Source organism: Crotalus tigris, unplaced genomic scaffold (assembly GCF_016545835.1).
Source record: "Crotalus tigris isolate CLP2741 ecotype Arizona unplaced genomic scaffold, ASM1654583v1 scf7180000018837.239925, whole genome shotgun sequence".
Classification (NCBI taxonomy): Eukaryota; Metazoa; Chordata; class Lepidosauria; order Squamata; family Viperidae; genus Crotalus; species Crotalus tigris.
Genome location: NW_024097226.1, coordinates 143,777 through 156,595, shown reverse-complemented (window position 1 = coordinate 156,595; position 12,819 = coordinate 143,777). Strand labels below are relative to the sequence as shown.

The window sequence follows — 12,819 nt, the reverse complement described above, 5'->3', positions numbered from 1 at the left end:
CCAAATCTACCAAAAGGTACCCATGTGGTTTGCGAGTGGCATCTTGGAATACTTCTAAAAAATACTTTGTGTTAGTGGGATACATTTGTCTGGCCAGTGTGACAATTTGCATCTGATCACGGGGGCTGCTGAACAAAACCAAATATTTGGAATTCAGAGCTATTGTTCTCATTTTCTTACCTTGAAAGAACAGGTTTTGTAGTATGAGAATAATGCTAAGGTTTCTGTGATGGACGTACTGTGTAAAAGCCTTCTCTATTTGATCGCTGTCACCGGCCGATGCCATGAGATCATCTATCACAGCTAGAGTGATTTGTTTTGGCGGAAACAAATCATCATCTTCAAAAGAAGACGGAAGCCCCTCCATAAACTTAATATAAGGAATTTTATTAAGCAGTTCTTTGTACAGAGGTTGCCAACAACTATAAAACCATACAATATTTTGAGGCATTTGAGACAACACAACATCACCATGTTCTAACATTTGTTTGATAAAAAAAGATTTGCCAGAATTGGACGGGCCGCTTATAATACAGGAGAAAGGGTGTACAAATTGTGCAATGTTTTCCGCCATCCTTAATAACCGTAAGGCAGCGTACAGTAATCCTCACTCTTTAATAACCTTTTATTATACACTACTTTTAGAGTTTTTCGGAGGACCCGCGTTTCTAGGGTCCAATTTTTCTTAACCCTAACAATCCCCAACTGCTCTACCCCAATCTCCTTTTTTCTCTCTGCACCAGACACACAATAATCATCTACCAAATCTTTCAAGCTGTCAAAATTAACCTTGTTGCTATTACCACAGTTTAGCGTGATCCCCTTCACTTTTAGCACCGTTTCCCCGTTGGACAAAGCATAAGCATACGTTTTGGGACCAGCCGCAACAAACTCTGTTATCGTAGTGTTTGGTGGAATCTCACTTGTCAGCTGTCCTAAATAATCACCCAAAGGAGGTGTCCACGCCCCCTCTCTACTTACAAAAATGACTGAATCGGTGTCATGGTACAGGCACCTATCGCCCAGCCCATCCAGTAGTCTGTATAATTCCAGCCGGGCATAAGCAGTAGTAAAGCTGGCGATAAATACATTAGTGCATGTCGATTTGGTGGGGTGGTTCTTGGCTGTTTTCCATGTCACAACGGCTGTCTCTGTATCCACAAACTCACATGAGGAAACATCATAATAGGGCACAAAAAGGTATTTGAATAAATCCTCAGGGTTTGTCACCACGGATGTGGTCAGGTGATTGGTGCTCTGACCAAACTTGCCCCACAGCGAATTTAAAAACAGCTTGGCAATCTGTCTTTTAGCAGGATTTACTTCAATGTGGTCACGTCGTAAGCGGACACCTTCCATCTTTTCATAATCCTGAATATATTGCTCTTCATCCTGTTCTGTTTTGCACCAGTCAGGGTAACCACTGGCCTCCTGTTTCTGTCTGAGATGCGTGTTCATATAACCTGAAAATAGCTCATTTGATGTTCTTTCAAAATGCCAGATCTCATAGATTTCAACAATTCTGTAACCTTTTTCTAAAGCTACATTCAATTCAATGGTACACCATGTCCCAGTCAGAGCTCTTTCCTCATCACTGTGTTTACAGGGGGTGGTTTGCAGTTTTTCTGTGCAGGTTGCGCACAAACTAAACATTAATTTGCCCCCTGATTTGTGGGGTAGGATTGGGAAATAGAGATTCCTTGGTGGGTACACTTTGACTTTGGCCAACCCAAAATATTGCTTTATGTCCCCAAAGTTTTGGTAGATGATTTGCGGATGGCCAATTGGGTACTCCTTGGTCTTATTCACAAACGGGTACAAACTGGTGAAATCATAGTATAAGATTTGTTCACCGGGTTTTGGTTTGTAGTACAGGCATGTAGCATTTGTTCTACCACCAAAAAAAGCATCTCGAGGATTCAAAGGAGTTGGGAGCTTATTCTCAACTAGAAACTGCTTCAAAGAGGTGTCATCCTCCACCATGGCCCTCCATTCATGTTCCCAGATGCAGCGCACAGCATACCCCTGGCCCCTGAGGTACTCTTCTTTAATCTTAGTACGATTGTGCAGGCCTCCATATGTTGAATCAAGTAATTTGTTGAAGTCTTTTTCAGAGTAGCAGACAGGGCACCCATGAAAAAAACACCCGCGAAATTCAAAAGCTGTGGGAGTTCCATTTATGACAGCAAAACCATCCAAAAAATATTTGCCTACTTGCTTTTCACCCCCCTTCAGAGCATGCTGGATATTGAGATTCTCAGTGTGCTCTATATGCAACAACCATTGAATCGCTGGAGCTGAATACCTTTTCTGTGTCTTGTGATAATTGTCCAAAGGAGCTAATGCAATGGTATAGCTCTTCAAATACATGAACCGGTACTGGGCCATACAGACAGATGCCAGTGTGATATGTTGGAAGGGGTCAATGCCTCGAATCGCTATCTCCTCAACAATATCCCCCCCGACCCCCCTGAAACACTCTCGCTCAGTCATTTCCATCACCTGTTCCCTAAATCGAATACAGGCCTCTCTTAATATATCTACATCTTGTCTGCAATAGTAAGCCAGAGCCTTCTTTAGTTTAAACACGGTACCTGTATTAGCAGAGTGCCATTTCATGAATTCTTCTCTCTCCCCGGGCATCATGGTTTCAGGGCTGTAGTACTTGATTTCAGGGAGTGGCCCCACGTAGTCTTGATTGGCCATTGTATTGAACAAGTGGGGGATGGGATGCTACAAGCTGAAAGGCAACGCCAGATGGAGGTTAAAGAGCAGAGAATGACTCGTGCAGCTTACAAGCGTAAAGAGAAGGAGCAACGTAAAAAAGAGCCCAAAGAGAATTCTTCTGGAAACGCATCACCGCCGGTGGGAGGAGCAAGACCCAAGAGTTATGCAACACATGCAGCACTTTCAGATTTTGATGGTGTCTTCTCCAGGCTGCGTGCCAAGGGAGATGGCAAAGTTTTTGACCTGGAATGTTAATGGGTTGAATTCTCCTCAGAAACGGAAAAAAATCTTTTATTATTTGAAGCAACATACCAATGACGTTATTTGCTTACAGGAAACTCATATCTTACTTAAAGATCAGAAATATCTAGTCAATGCTCGTTTGGGATCTCATTTTGTATCCTATGCTCCTGGAAAGAAAGGGGGAGTTGTTATATATGTTAAACAAAACCTACCAGCTTGTCTGGTAGAATCAGATCCCCAGGGGAGATATGTGATGATTGAACTTGGTATATATGGTAAGAAAGTACTTATAGTGGGACTTTATGCTCCAAATCAGCAACAGGAACAATTTTATAAGCTGTTACATCAACAAATAACATTGCTTGACTATAGATCAGTGGTATTAATGGGTGATTGGAATGGTGTCTTAGATATACAAAGGGATAAGAAAGGTTCCTCTCCCTTTCTTAAACAAGCAAGGTTACCTAAAGCCTTTTTTGATATGAAGGAAGACTGGGAATTAAGGGATTATTGGCGGGAATGTAACCAAGAGGAGAGAGACTTCACTTTTTTTTCTGATAGACACCAATCTTTTTCAAGAATCGACTTTTTTTTGATTACTACGGATTTGTATAATAAAGTAAAGAATGTAAAGATTTTTCCTAGATCATTGACGGATCATAGCCCAGTTTGGATGGAGCTGATTCAAGAGAAAGAGGAAAGGAGATCCTGGAGAGTTAATGAAAATTTGTTCAGACAAGAGAAGAATGTTCAAAAGTTAAAGGAGTGTTTAAAGGACTATTTTGTTTTGAATATGTATAAGGGGACCTCAATGTCAATGGTATGGGATGCAGGTAAAGCATTTATGCGTGGTGTTTTGATAAAAATGAATAATTGTCACAAGCGGAAGCAGATTCAGAAACGTAGAGAACTTGAAGACGAAATTAAATCAAAAGAAAGGTCCTTGATTTTAAATCCTTCTGATGAAAGTATTAAAGAATCTGTAAAGTTATTAAGGTCACAATTTAATATGTTGATAGCAGATCAAGCTGCAATTAACTTATTGTTTATGAAACAAAATACATTTTGTAATGCTAATAAGCCTGGGAGATGGTTGGCTTATCAATTAAGAAAGAAACAGAGACAGAGAATAATAGAGAAAATAAATTACAAGGGTAAATTAGTTTTTCAGAAGGAATTGATCAAAAAATCTTTTTTGGACTATTATCAAAAGTTATACAAATCTACTAACCTGCAACTTCTAGATATAAATAAATATCTAGCTGAGGCAAGTTTCCCCAAATTGACTGAGGATCAGAAACATGAAATTAATGGCTTAATTACCAAGGAGGAAATTGCCTCAGCAATTCAACAATTGAAATTAGGGAAAGCACCGGGTACGGATGGGTTAACAGCTGTTTATTATAAAGCTCTAATGGAGGAGATGATCCAACCATTAAGTGATCTTTTTAATGGTATCTTACAGGGTTTAGAGATTCCTCCTTCATGGCGTAGTGCTTTTATATCATTGATTCCAAAGGAGGATCAAGATCTTACTTTACCAAAAAACTACAGGCCTATATCTCTTTTAAATGTGGATTATAAGATATTTGTAAAAATTCTGGTAAATAGGCTTATGAGGGTCGTGCATCATCTTGTGCATAAAGATCAATCAGGGTTTATAACTGGAAGGTACATGAAAAATAATGTTAGACAAATTATTAATTTATTAGAATATTTAGACAAGAACAACCAAGTTCCTGCAGGGCTCATATTTTTAGATGCTGAAAAAGCATTTGATCAATTGAATTGGCATTTCATGTTAAGAGTAATGGAAGAAATGAATTTTGGCGAAAAGATATTACAAGCCCTTACGGTAATATATCAAAAACAAACGGCACAACTTATTGTTAATGGAGGTTTGTCGGAGGTTTTTATAATAGAGAAAGGTACTAGACAGGGGTGCCCTTTATCGCCATTGTTGTTTGTTTTAACATTGGAAATATTATTGATTAAAATTCGAGAGTCTCAGGAAATTAAAGGAATAGAAGTTAACAAAAAAGAATACAAGTTGAGAGCTTTTGCGGATGACTTGGTTGTTACTTTGTCGCAACCTGATTATTCTGTAGTAAACTTATTACAGTTGATTCATCATTATGGTTTGGTTTCGGGTTTCAAGATTAATGTAAATAAGACTAAAATTTTACCTAAAAATATGTCTAGTCAGCAGAAGCAGATTTTGGCTAACTTGACGGGTTTTGAGATTGTTAATAAGGTAAAATATTTGGGGGTGATGTTGTCTGTTTCTAATGTAAAATTATTTAAAAATAACTATGAAAGGTTGTGGGTCAGGGTACAGAAGGACTTGAAGAATTGGGAGAAGTTGCAATTATCCCTCATGGGAAGAATTGCAGTGATAAAAATGAATATTCTACCCAAGTTTCTTTTTCTGTTTCAAATGTTACCGATTTTGAAAAATGAGATTAACTTAAGTGAGTGGCAGAAGGGTCTTAATAAATTTATTTGGGCAGGGAAAAAGCCAAGGGTTAAGTTTAAAATTATGCAAGACTTCCGTGAGAGGGGTGGACTCAAGGTACCAAATTTGAAATTATATTATGATGCGGTGGTTTTAACACTAATTAGTGATTGGGTAAATTTGACAAATCCGGAGATACTTCATTTAGAGGGATGGGATTTACTTTTTGGGTGGCATGCCTATTTAATATTTAATAAAAAAATGGATTGGGTTTTTAAATCTCATATTTTAAGAATCTCTTTACTTAGGACTTGGAGAAAATATTATAAAAGTGATTTTAAAGTTCCATTATGGGCTATACCTTGGCATGCGATAGAAGGAATAAAAAGAGGTGTAAGAATGGATATGGTGTCTTATAGTCAGCTACTTAGATGGGATGGGCAAAACTGGCAGTTAAGATTACGGGAAGATTTAGCGCAAGAAAATATTATTTATTCTTGGTTCCAATATAGGCAACTAGTAGATAAATGGAAGGTGGATTGTAAATTGGGTTTTCTTAGAGAAGATGAAAATCTTATTAAGCAAGTCAAGGATCAAAGACAAACCCACATTAAGAGAATCTATGGGGTATTAGTTGAAATGGACTCAGAAACGGAATTAATTAAAGACTGTATGATTAGATGGGCGCAGAATTTTGGTGTCCCAGTCTCATTGGATATCTGGGAAACCATCTGGGTAAGAAATGTCAAATTTACACAAGCACAGAACTTAAGGGAGAATTTTTATAAATGTTTTATAGATGGCACCTTGATCCACAAAAAATGTCTCTTATGTACCCTGACGTACAACCCAAATGTTGGAGATGTGGCTATATGGATGCTTCTTATTATCATATTTGGTGGTCATGCAGAGAGATAAAAGCATTTTGGATTAAGATATGGTGGAATATCCAGAGAATTTTTAGAAGGAGGGTAAAATTTACTCCGCAATTATTTTTGCTGGGTATAGTTACAGATTGTGATACAAAGGAGGTTGTATTGATGTTAAATTTGATTACAGCCGCGAGGCTGTTAGTAGGACAATACTGGAAGAAGGAGTCTTTGCCTACATTGCAGGAATGGTTTCTCAAAGTAGCTTATTTGGCGGAAATGGCAAAGATTTCGGCTTTCCTAAAGCAACAAACGCAAGAGAAGTTTCTTGTCGTTTGGGATAAATGGATAAAATTTATACAATTTAGATTGGGTACAAAAAATATCATATAGCTTTTTCATAATTTTTACTTTTATATATAGAGAGATATATATACTTATATATATATATTAATGTTATATATAGATATTCTTTTTTTTATATATAAATATAAATTTTTTAACTTAATTTTTTATTTGTTAATTTTTAATTAAGCCTATATTCTGCTCTGGGAAGCTCAGGGGGGGGAAGGGAGGGTGTTTGTGAGGGGTGGGGGATGGGGGTTTTTTTATATGTAATGTTTAGTTTTTTTTTGTATATGTTGTTTTTTGTTTTGTATTGTTTTTGTCTTTTTGTAAAATTTATAAAACTTTCAATAAAAAAAAAAAACAACAGGAATCAGGAACTTTAAGCCAGGTTTCTGGCTCCAAGTCCTACTTTGGAGTAAGCCAAGGCCCACACCCACTCAAGGCATTAATTGGGCTTTTGGTTTGATCTTTGAACTTGGCAATTTGGCTGCAAACGTTTCGTCTCCATTGGGGGGGGGGGAACCTCTTAAGTGCGCCAAAGCGCCCAATTACCATCCCGAGTTACTAATATTCAAACATATTTCAAGGGATTAATTGTCCATATTGCACCAAGTCAGGTGTGAATGGGTGGGGTAGGTTTCTATTAACCTGGCCAGCTGAGGTCAATTGCTTTCCCTAACCTTAATAAAGCGGTCTTTCAGACAGGGGGGGGGGGGGCTGGAAAGAAGAGGCAGATTACAGCTTGGGCGCTTCTGCACCATGGGGAGGCCTCTTTCCCGCGCTCTCCTTTTGCTCGTCCTCCTAGGACGCACCGCCGGGGCGGGCAGGAGCGACACGTGCCGCCTTGGCACCTACGGAGTGCCGCTGCCGGACAACCCCACGCAATGCCCGTCGCGCCTGGACGCCTCCGGGGAGTGTTCTTTACCTCGAGCCCAAAGAGCCCCCACGAGTCCAGGGAAGGCACGCGCTGCAGACCCGCCGGCGAAGGAGACCAGCCGGCCCTGGATACTCGCTGGGGCCTCGGCGCAAGAGGTTACCCGTTCTCCCACCGACCCATCAGGTCAGGAGTGGTGGTCTACGGCGGTTGGGGAGGGGGTAGTGAGGAAAGGGGTAGGTTGCTGCAGGAAGCTGCCTTGGTTCCCTTCGCTGCGCCGCTTTCGGAGTCTTTCGGCTGCGTAAAGTTCAAAGCGCAAAGTGCGCAAAGCTGTTGGGCGGGAAGGGGGGCCCCCGAGTTCTCCCCCCCCCAGGTGAGGGGAGTCGGGGAGAATCTGCTGGAGATTTGGGGGCTACCCCGCGAGGAAGAAAGTCTTCGGAACTGGCGTGGCCCGAATGACTTACTCTTTTTTTTTCTTCTTAAGGGCGGCCCTCCGACTCGACCATCTTTCTCTCTTCCATTGCTGCGCTGAGCTAAGAATGGAGTGTTGGGTGACTCTCTGTATATACCAGTGGTTCTCAACCTTTTTAATGCCGCGACCCCCCAACCGGTCGTAAGTCGAGGACTACTCAACCGGTCGTTAAGTCGAGGACTACTCAACTGGTGCAGCACCGTTTGCAGAATGGGACTTTTGGCGGGCTCAGCAGGGCAGAGACAGCCTGGGCAATTCCTGTTGGCTTTGGAAAGCCAATAGAATTAGACTCCATTCAAGAGAGTCTACTCTATTGGCTTTCAAAAGCCAATAGAATAAAAGGGAGTAGCACAGCTAAGGAAAAGGGGGGGAAAATGGCGGACTGCGTTGTTTGGCGACCTCCGTGAAATGGTCGTTCAACCCCAAATGGGGTCCAGACCCACAGGTTGAGAACCACTGGTATATACCATCATCTACGCATTTTGCAAAGCCCTTCATTTTAAAAAAAAACCCATTAGATGTATTTAAGTACTTAGTTTTCGGTTTGTAATGCCAAGTTATAGGGTAGTTAATCAAAGTTACGAGATGGGTTTTTTTTCCCCCGCTTGTCCCCGCAACGTGGCCGTTTAGAATGATAGAATAACAGAACTGGAAGAGACCTTGCAGATCTTCTTGTCCACTTCTCCTAACGGGAATCGGCTCTGTGACTCACTGAGTGCAACAGGATTTGTTCACAAGTGGTTTTTTCTTTTTTTTTCTAAACCTTAGAAGCTGGAGTTCTTCTTCTGGAAAATGAGCAATGCAACGAATGGATAGAGGGCCACGCGAAGCCCGTGGAGACCTTCCACTGCCCCACCCAAGATGAATATTGGAAGATATTTTGCTGTGGCACCTGCACGGCCTCCTACTGCTGTTCATCCCCAAAGGAGCGCCTAGACCAGGAAAGCTGTCCGGAGGGTGTTAAAGGGCCAAAGGACCAAGAGACTGAAGACCCCACTGAGCTTTGTAAGATGATGATGTCCATCTCTCACTTTGGGGGCTGTTTGTAAAAGGAAGGGTGTGTGTGTGTAAATTACTATCCTCAAACTTGGCACCTTTGATCTGTGTGGCCGTCAGCTCTTAGAATTCCTCCATCTGCCAGGCAACTTTTGGAGAGCTTGTGTTGAAGCCCTCCTATCTCAAAGCTGAGAGACACGGGGGTCAAATGAGAACAGGAGAACAGCACAGGCTAGTCCTTGGCCATAGCTGAGCCCAAAATTTCTGTTGCTAAGCCAGACATCTGTAAAGTGAGTTTTGTTCCATGTTACAATTTTCCTTGCCACAGTTGTTAAGGGGATCACTGCAGTTGGTAAGTGGGTTACGCGGTTGTTAAGTGAATCTGGCTTCCCCCTTGACTTTGCTTGTCAGGAGGTCACAAGAGGGGATCACATGAACCCCCCCTCAGGGGACACTGCAGCCGTCATAAATACGAGCCAGTTGCCAAGCATTCATATTTTGACCACATGACCCTGGGGATGCTGCAACGGTTGTGTGAAAAATGATCACGAATCACTTTTTTTCCAGTGCTGTTGTAACTTTGAAGGCTCACTAAATGAACAATTGTAAGTTGAGGACTACCTATACCTGGATAACACTATGTAATTGCCTAGTAATTGTCTAAAAGCTAAGCAGGGCTGGACCAGGTTCATACTTGGATGAGAGACTGCTAGGCATTGTGAGGATAACACAAGGGGAAAACTGAAGGAAGTGGTCAAACCCAAACTGTTCCCAAGAAAACCGTAAAGGCGTGTTCATAGGTGTACAGATACGTGAGCCAGTCAAACTTATTTTTACCTCTTCCTAATAATATATTAATATGCAAATACCCCTCTAGCAGTTGGCTGGCAAAATCATCTTTACTCTAAATGTCATTCCTGTTTGCAGAGCACATCATGGTTGTGCTCACCCTGTTAAATACTAAACAGTTTCATTTGCACAGCAGTGAGAAACTTAATTAGGTATTATGGTAGCTAATTCTGCTGCCCAAGCCCAGAGATGGTCAATTAGTATCTTTATTCAGAGTGTGGACTAACCAAATTAAGCCTGTTGTATGAGCGTAGCTGTTGACTCTCAAACCAACATTTGAATCTTTGGTGTGTGGATCCAATCTGCACTGTTTATGCCTCTTGTTATTGCAGACCCAGGCAATTGTTTTATTAATTTAAAATGTATTGGCTGCTCAACTTTGGCTGGTGTCTAAAACTAGGAAAAACAAACATACAAACAGTTGAAAATATAAAGCAGGGAGCCAAGGCTGAAATAATTTGATAAATAACAAATTCAACAACAAAAGCCTTAAATTTCTAATCAACAAAGCATGACTAGTAACCGCAGATAATTGTTAAGCAAATGCAGACGATTTTCGTTAGGAATGGTTTTAAAACATATTTTTATTGCTTAGCGCCGCTCACAATCCAGCCAGACCTTTGTGTTGCAACTTAATCCATGCATGCTAAGGCTCTGCTCTTCTGCAGATGTTGACACTGGCTAGTAAATAACTTAGTGTGTAGGACAGTGATGGCGGACCTTTTAGAGACCGAGTGCCCAAACTGCAACCCAAAACCCACTTATGCATCATCGAGTGCTGGCAGGGTGTGGCCCATTGGCTGGGTGTGGTCCATTGGCTGGATATGGCCAACTGGGGGGTGTGGCCCATTGGCTGGGCATGGCTGCAGTGGTACCGGCAGACTGGGTGGGACTAAAAAGTTCAATCAATCAATTCCAACTTTGCAAGATCTTTTTTTTCCCCCGCAAGAAGTTAAAATTGACTGATTGATCGAACCTTTTTTTTTTTTGCACACGGCGGAGGAGGCCTAAAGCAAAAGGTTTTATAAAACCCAGCTGAAGGCCAAGGACTGGGACAACAGCGCGCATGCCCACAGAGAGGGCTCTGAGTGCCGCCTCTGGCACCCGTTCATAGGTTCGCCACCACTGGTCTAGGATCATATAATGAGCATGGTTGTAGCCTGTAAACCATGGCTTAGCCCATTATTCCCTAGTGAATTCAGCAAGCCATGGTGGCTAGAGGTGAAACTCTGCAAACCCAATGGGCAAATTCATTCACTGTGGTGTGGATTACTGGGAAGACCAAGGAAAGGAAGTCTGTTACTAATGCAGAACAATTTCCTAGAAAGGAGACATTTTGGGGCCTGCTGGAAGAATCCAAGAGGAAGGGGGTTTATGGGGGGAGTGTGCACGGCACCTAAATCTTTAGGAGAACAAATGTAGTTTTCAACTTCCGGTCAAAACTGACCCCAAAATTTCTGTTGCTAAGCAAGACAATTGGTTTTGACTCATTTTACAACCTTTCTGGCCACAGTTGTTAAATGAATCACTCTAGTTCAATTAGGAACCCGGTTGTGAAGGGAATCCTGCTTCCCCTTTGACTTTGCTTGTTAGAAGGTTGCAAGAGGGGATCACATGGGTCGTAAATATGAGTCAGTTGCCAAGCGTCTGAATTCTGATCGATTTTGATCAGGCTGCAGCGGATGTAAGTTGAAAAAACGGTCCTACCTCAGTTTTCCAGTGCTGTTGCAACTTCGAACGGTCACTAAAGTTGAGGACGACCTGTAACAACCGGCTCCCTTATTTTTCAGATTCCGTAAGCCTCCTTGATTTCCTCTTTATAGCAATTGCGCTCAGCACCATATTTTCCATGCTCCTCTGCAGCCTGAAATGTTGGATAGAGTGGAAGGAGGACGGAAGGGAGAGAAGAATGGCCAACGCACAGCTGGATTTGATCCGTGGGATCCGGACCGTATCTGTCGTTGACACTCAGGCTGCACAGGGTGCCTCCGTAACCCCTGATCTTCTATCCCTGGGGGCTGCAGAGTCCCAGAACCCCTCCGAGCAGCCCACGGCTGTGGCCAATGCACCTTGTGGCTCTGGAAATCTCATCCGAGAGATGATGATGTCTCCAGCATTTGCCGTAAGAGGAGGAGCAGGAGGAGGAGGAGAAGAAGAGAACGAGACCGTTTTGTAACGAGAGACTTGAGGAGGAGGAATTAAGCAAGCCCCAAGCTCAGCCCTGAGCGTTGGCGTCGTTCACTTTTTTTTTCTTTTAGCATTAGGAACTGATCTATTTTAGTTTTTTAATGTCTCTGTTTTAGCTGGTGTTGCTCTGTTAGCCTAGAGAATGTCTTTCACTTGTGTGCCACCCATTCCTTGCCCCACACAGCCTTTGGTTTACTCAGGGGTTCTCAACCTTGGCAACTTTAAGACTTGTGGACTTCAACTCCCAGAATTCCTCAGCCAGCAAAGCTGGCTGAGGAATTCTGGGAGTTGAAGTCTACAAGTCTTAAAGTTGCCAAGGTTGAGAACCCCTGGTTTACATGGATTATCTTGTTTCTTCTCCCTCCCTTCACACCACTGAACCCGCAGTCGAGATATTTGAATTGCTCTCTTCCATCTATCCATTGGAGATTGGGGGTTAAAAGATACCGAGATCTCTCAGCCACGATTCCCTGAGGCCTTCTTTTAGCCAACATTATTGCAAATGCTCTGTGAAAAGAACAGGTGATAGTCAAGGATACTTTTCCACTTGGCAGTAAGTTTCCTCAAAACATTGCTTGCATGCAAATGGGGGAAAAGGAAAAATCTCTTTGCAGAAACATCATCGTGTATTAAAGGTACCTTCTGCGCCCCAGCTAAGACTAGGGCTCCCAGAATTCCTAGTTTTGTTGGCTTAGAATACTGGGAGTTGCAGTCCCCATGCCTATCAGAGCAACAGGTGGGATGAGATACTCCTAGCTTAGGGATCAGGTAGAGAAAACCCCAATCTCTTCCCTATCCA

General features: G+C 42.1%; 1 protein-coding gene across 1 annotated transcript; it reads left to right on the top strand.

Moving 5' to 3' along the window:
• The first annotated feature begins 7,369 nt into the window (after positions 1-7,369).
• On the top strand, positions 7,370-12,187 carry LOC120314129 (protein shisa-2 homolog). The gene is made up of 3 exons (XM_039356905.1): positions 7,370-7,702; positions 8,757-8,993; positions 11,624-12,187. The coding sequence occupies exons 1-3, from the start codon at positions 7,402-7,404 to the stop codon at positions 12,007-12,009; spliced, it is 924 nt and encodes a 307-aa protein (XP_039212839.1). The 5' UTR covers positions 7,370-7,401; the 3' UTR covers positions 12,010-12,187.
• Positions 12,188-12,819: the final 632 nt, after the last annotated feature.

What these genes read in the sequence shown, in the direction of transcription:
- LOC120314129 (XM_039356905.1), top strand. Translation starts at nt 7,402, where the DNA reads ATGGGGAGGCCTCTTTCCCGCGCTCTCCTTTTGCTCGTCCTCCTAGGA. An exon ending in TTCTCCCACCGACCCATCAG is followed by an intron (nt 7,703 to 8,756) that starts GTCAGGAGTGGT and finishes TCTAAACCTTAG; the next exon opens with AAGCTGGAGTTCTTCTTCTG. An exon ending in TGAAGACCCCACTGAGCTTT is followed by an intron (nt 8,994 to 11,623) that starts GTAAGATGATGA and finishes CTTATTTTTCAG; the next exon opens with ATTCCGTAAGCCTCCTTGAT.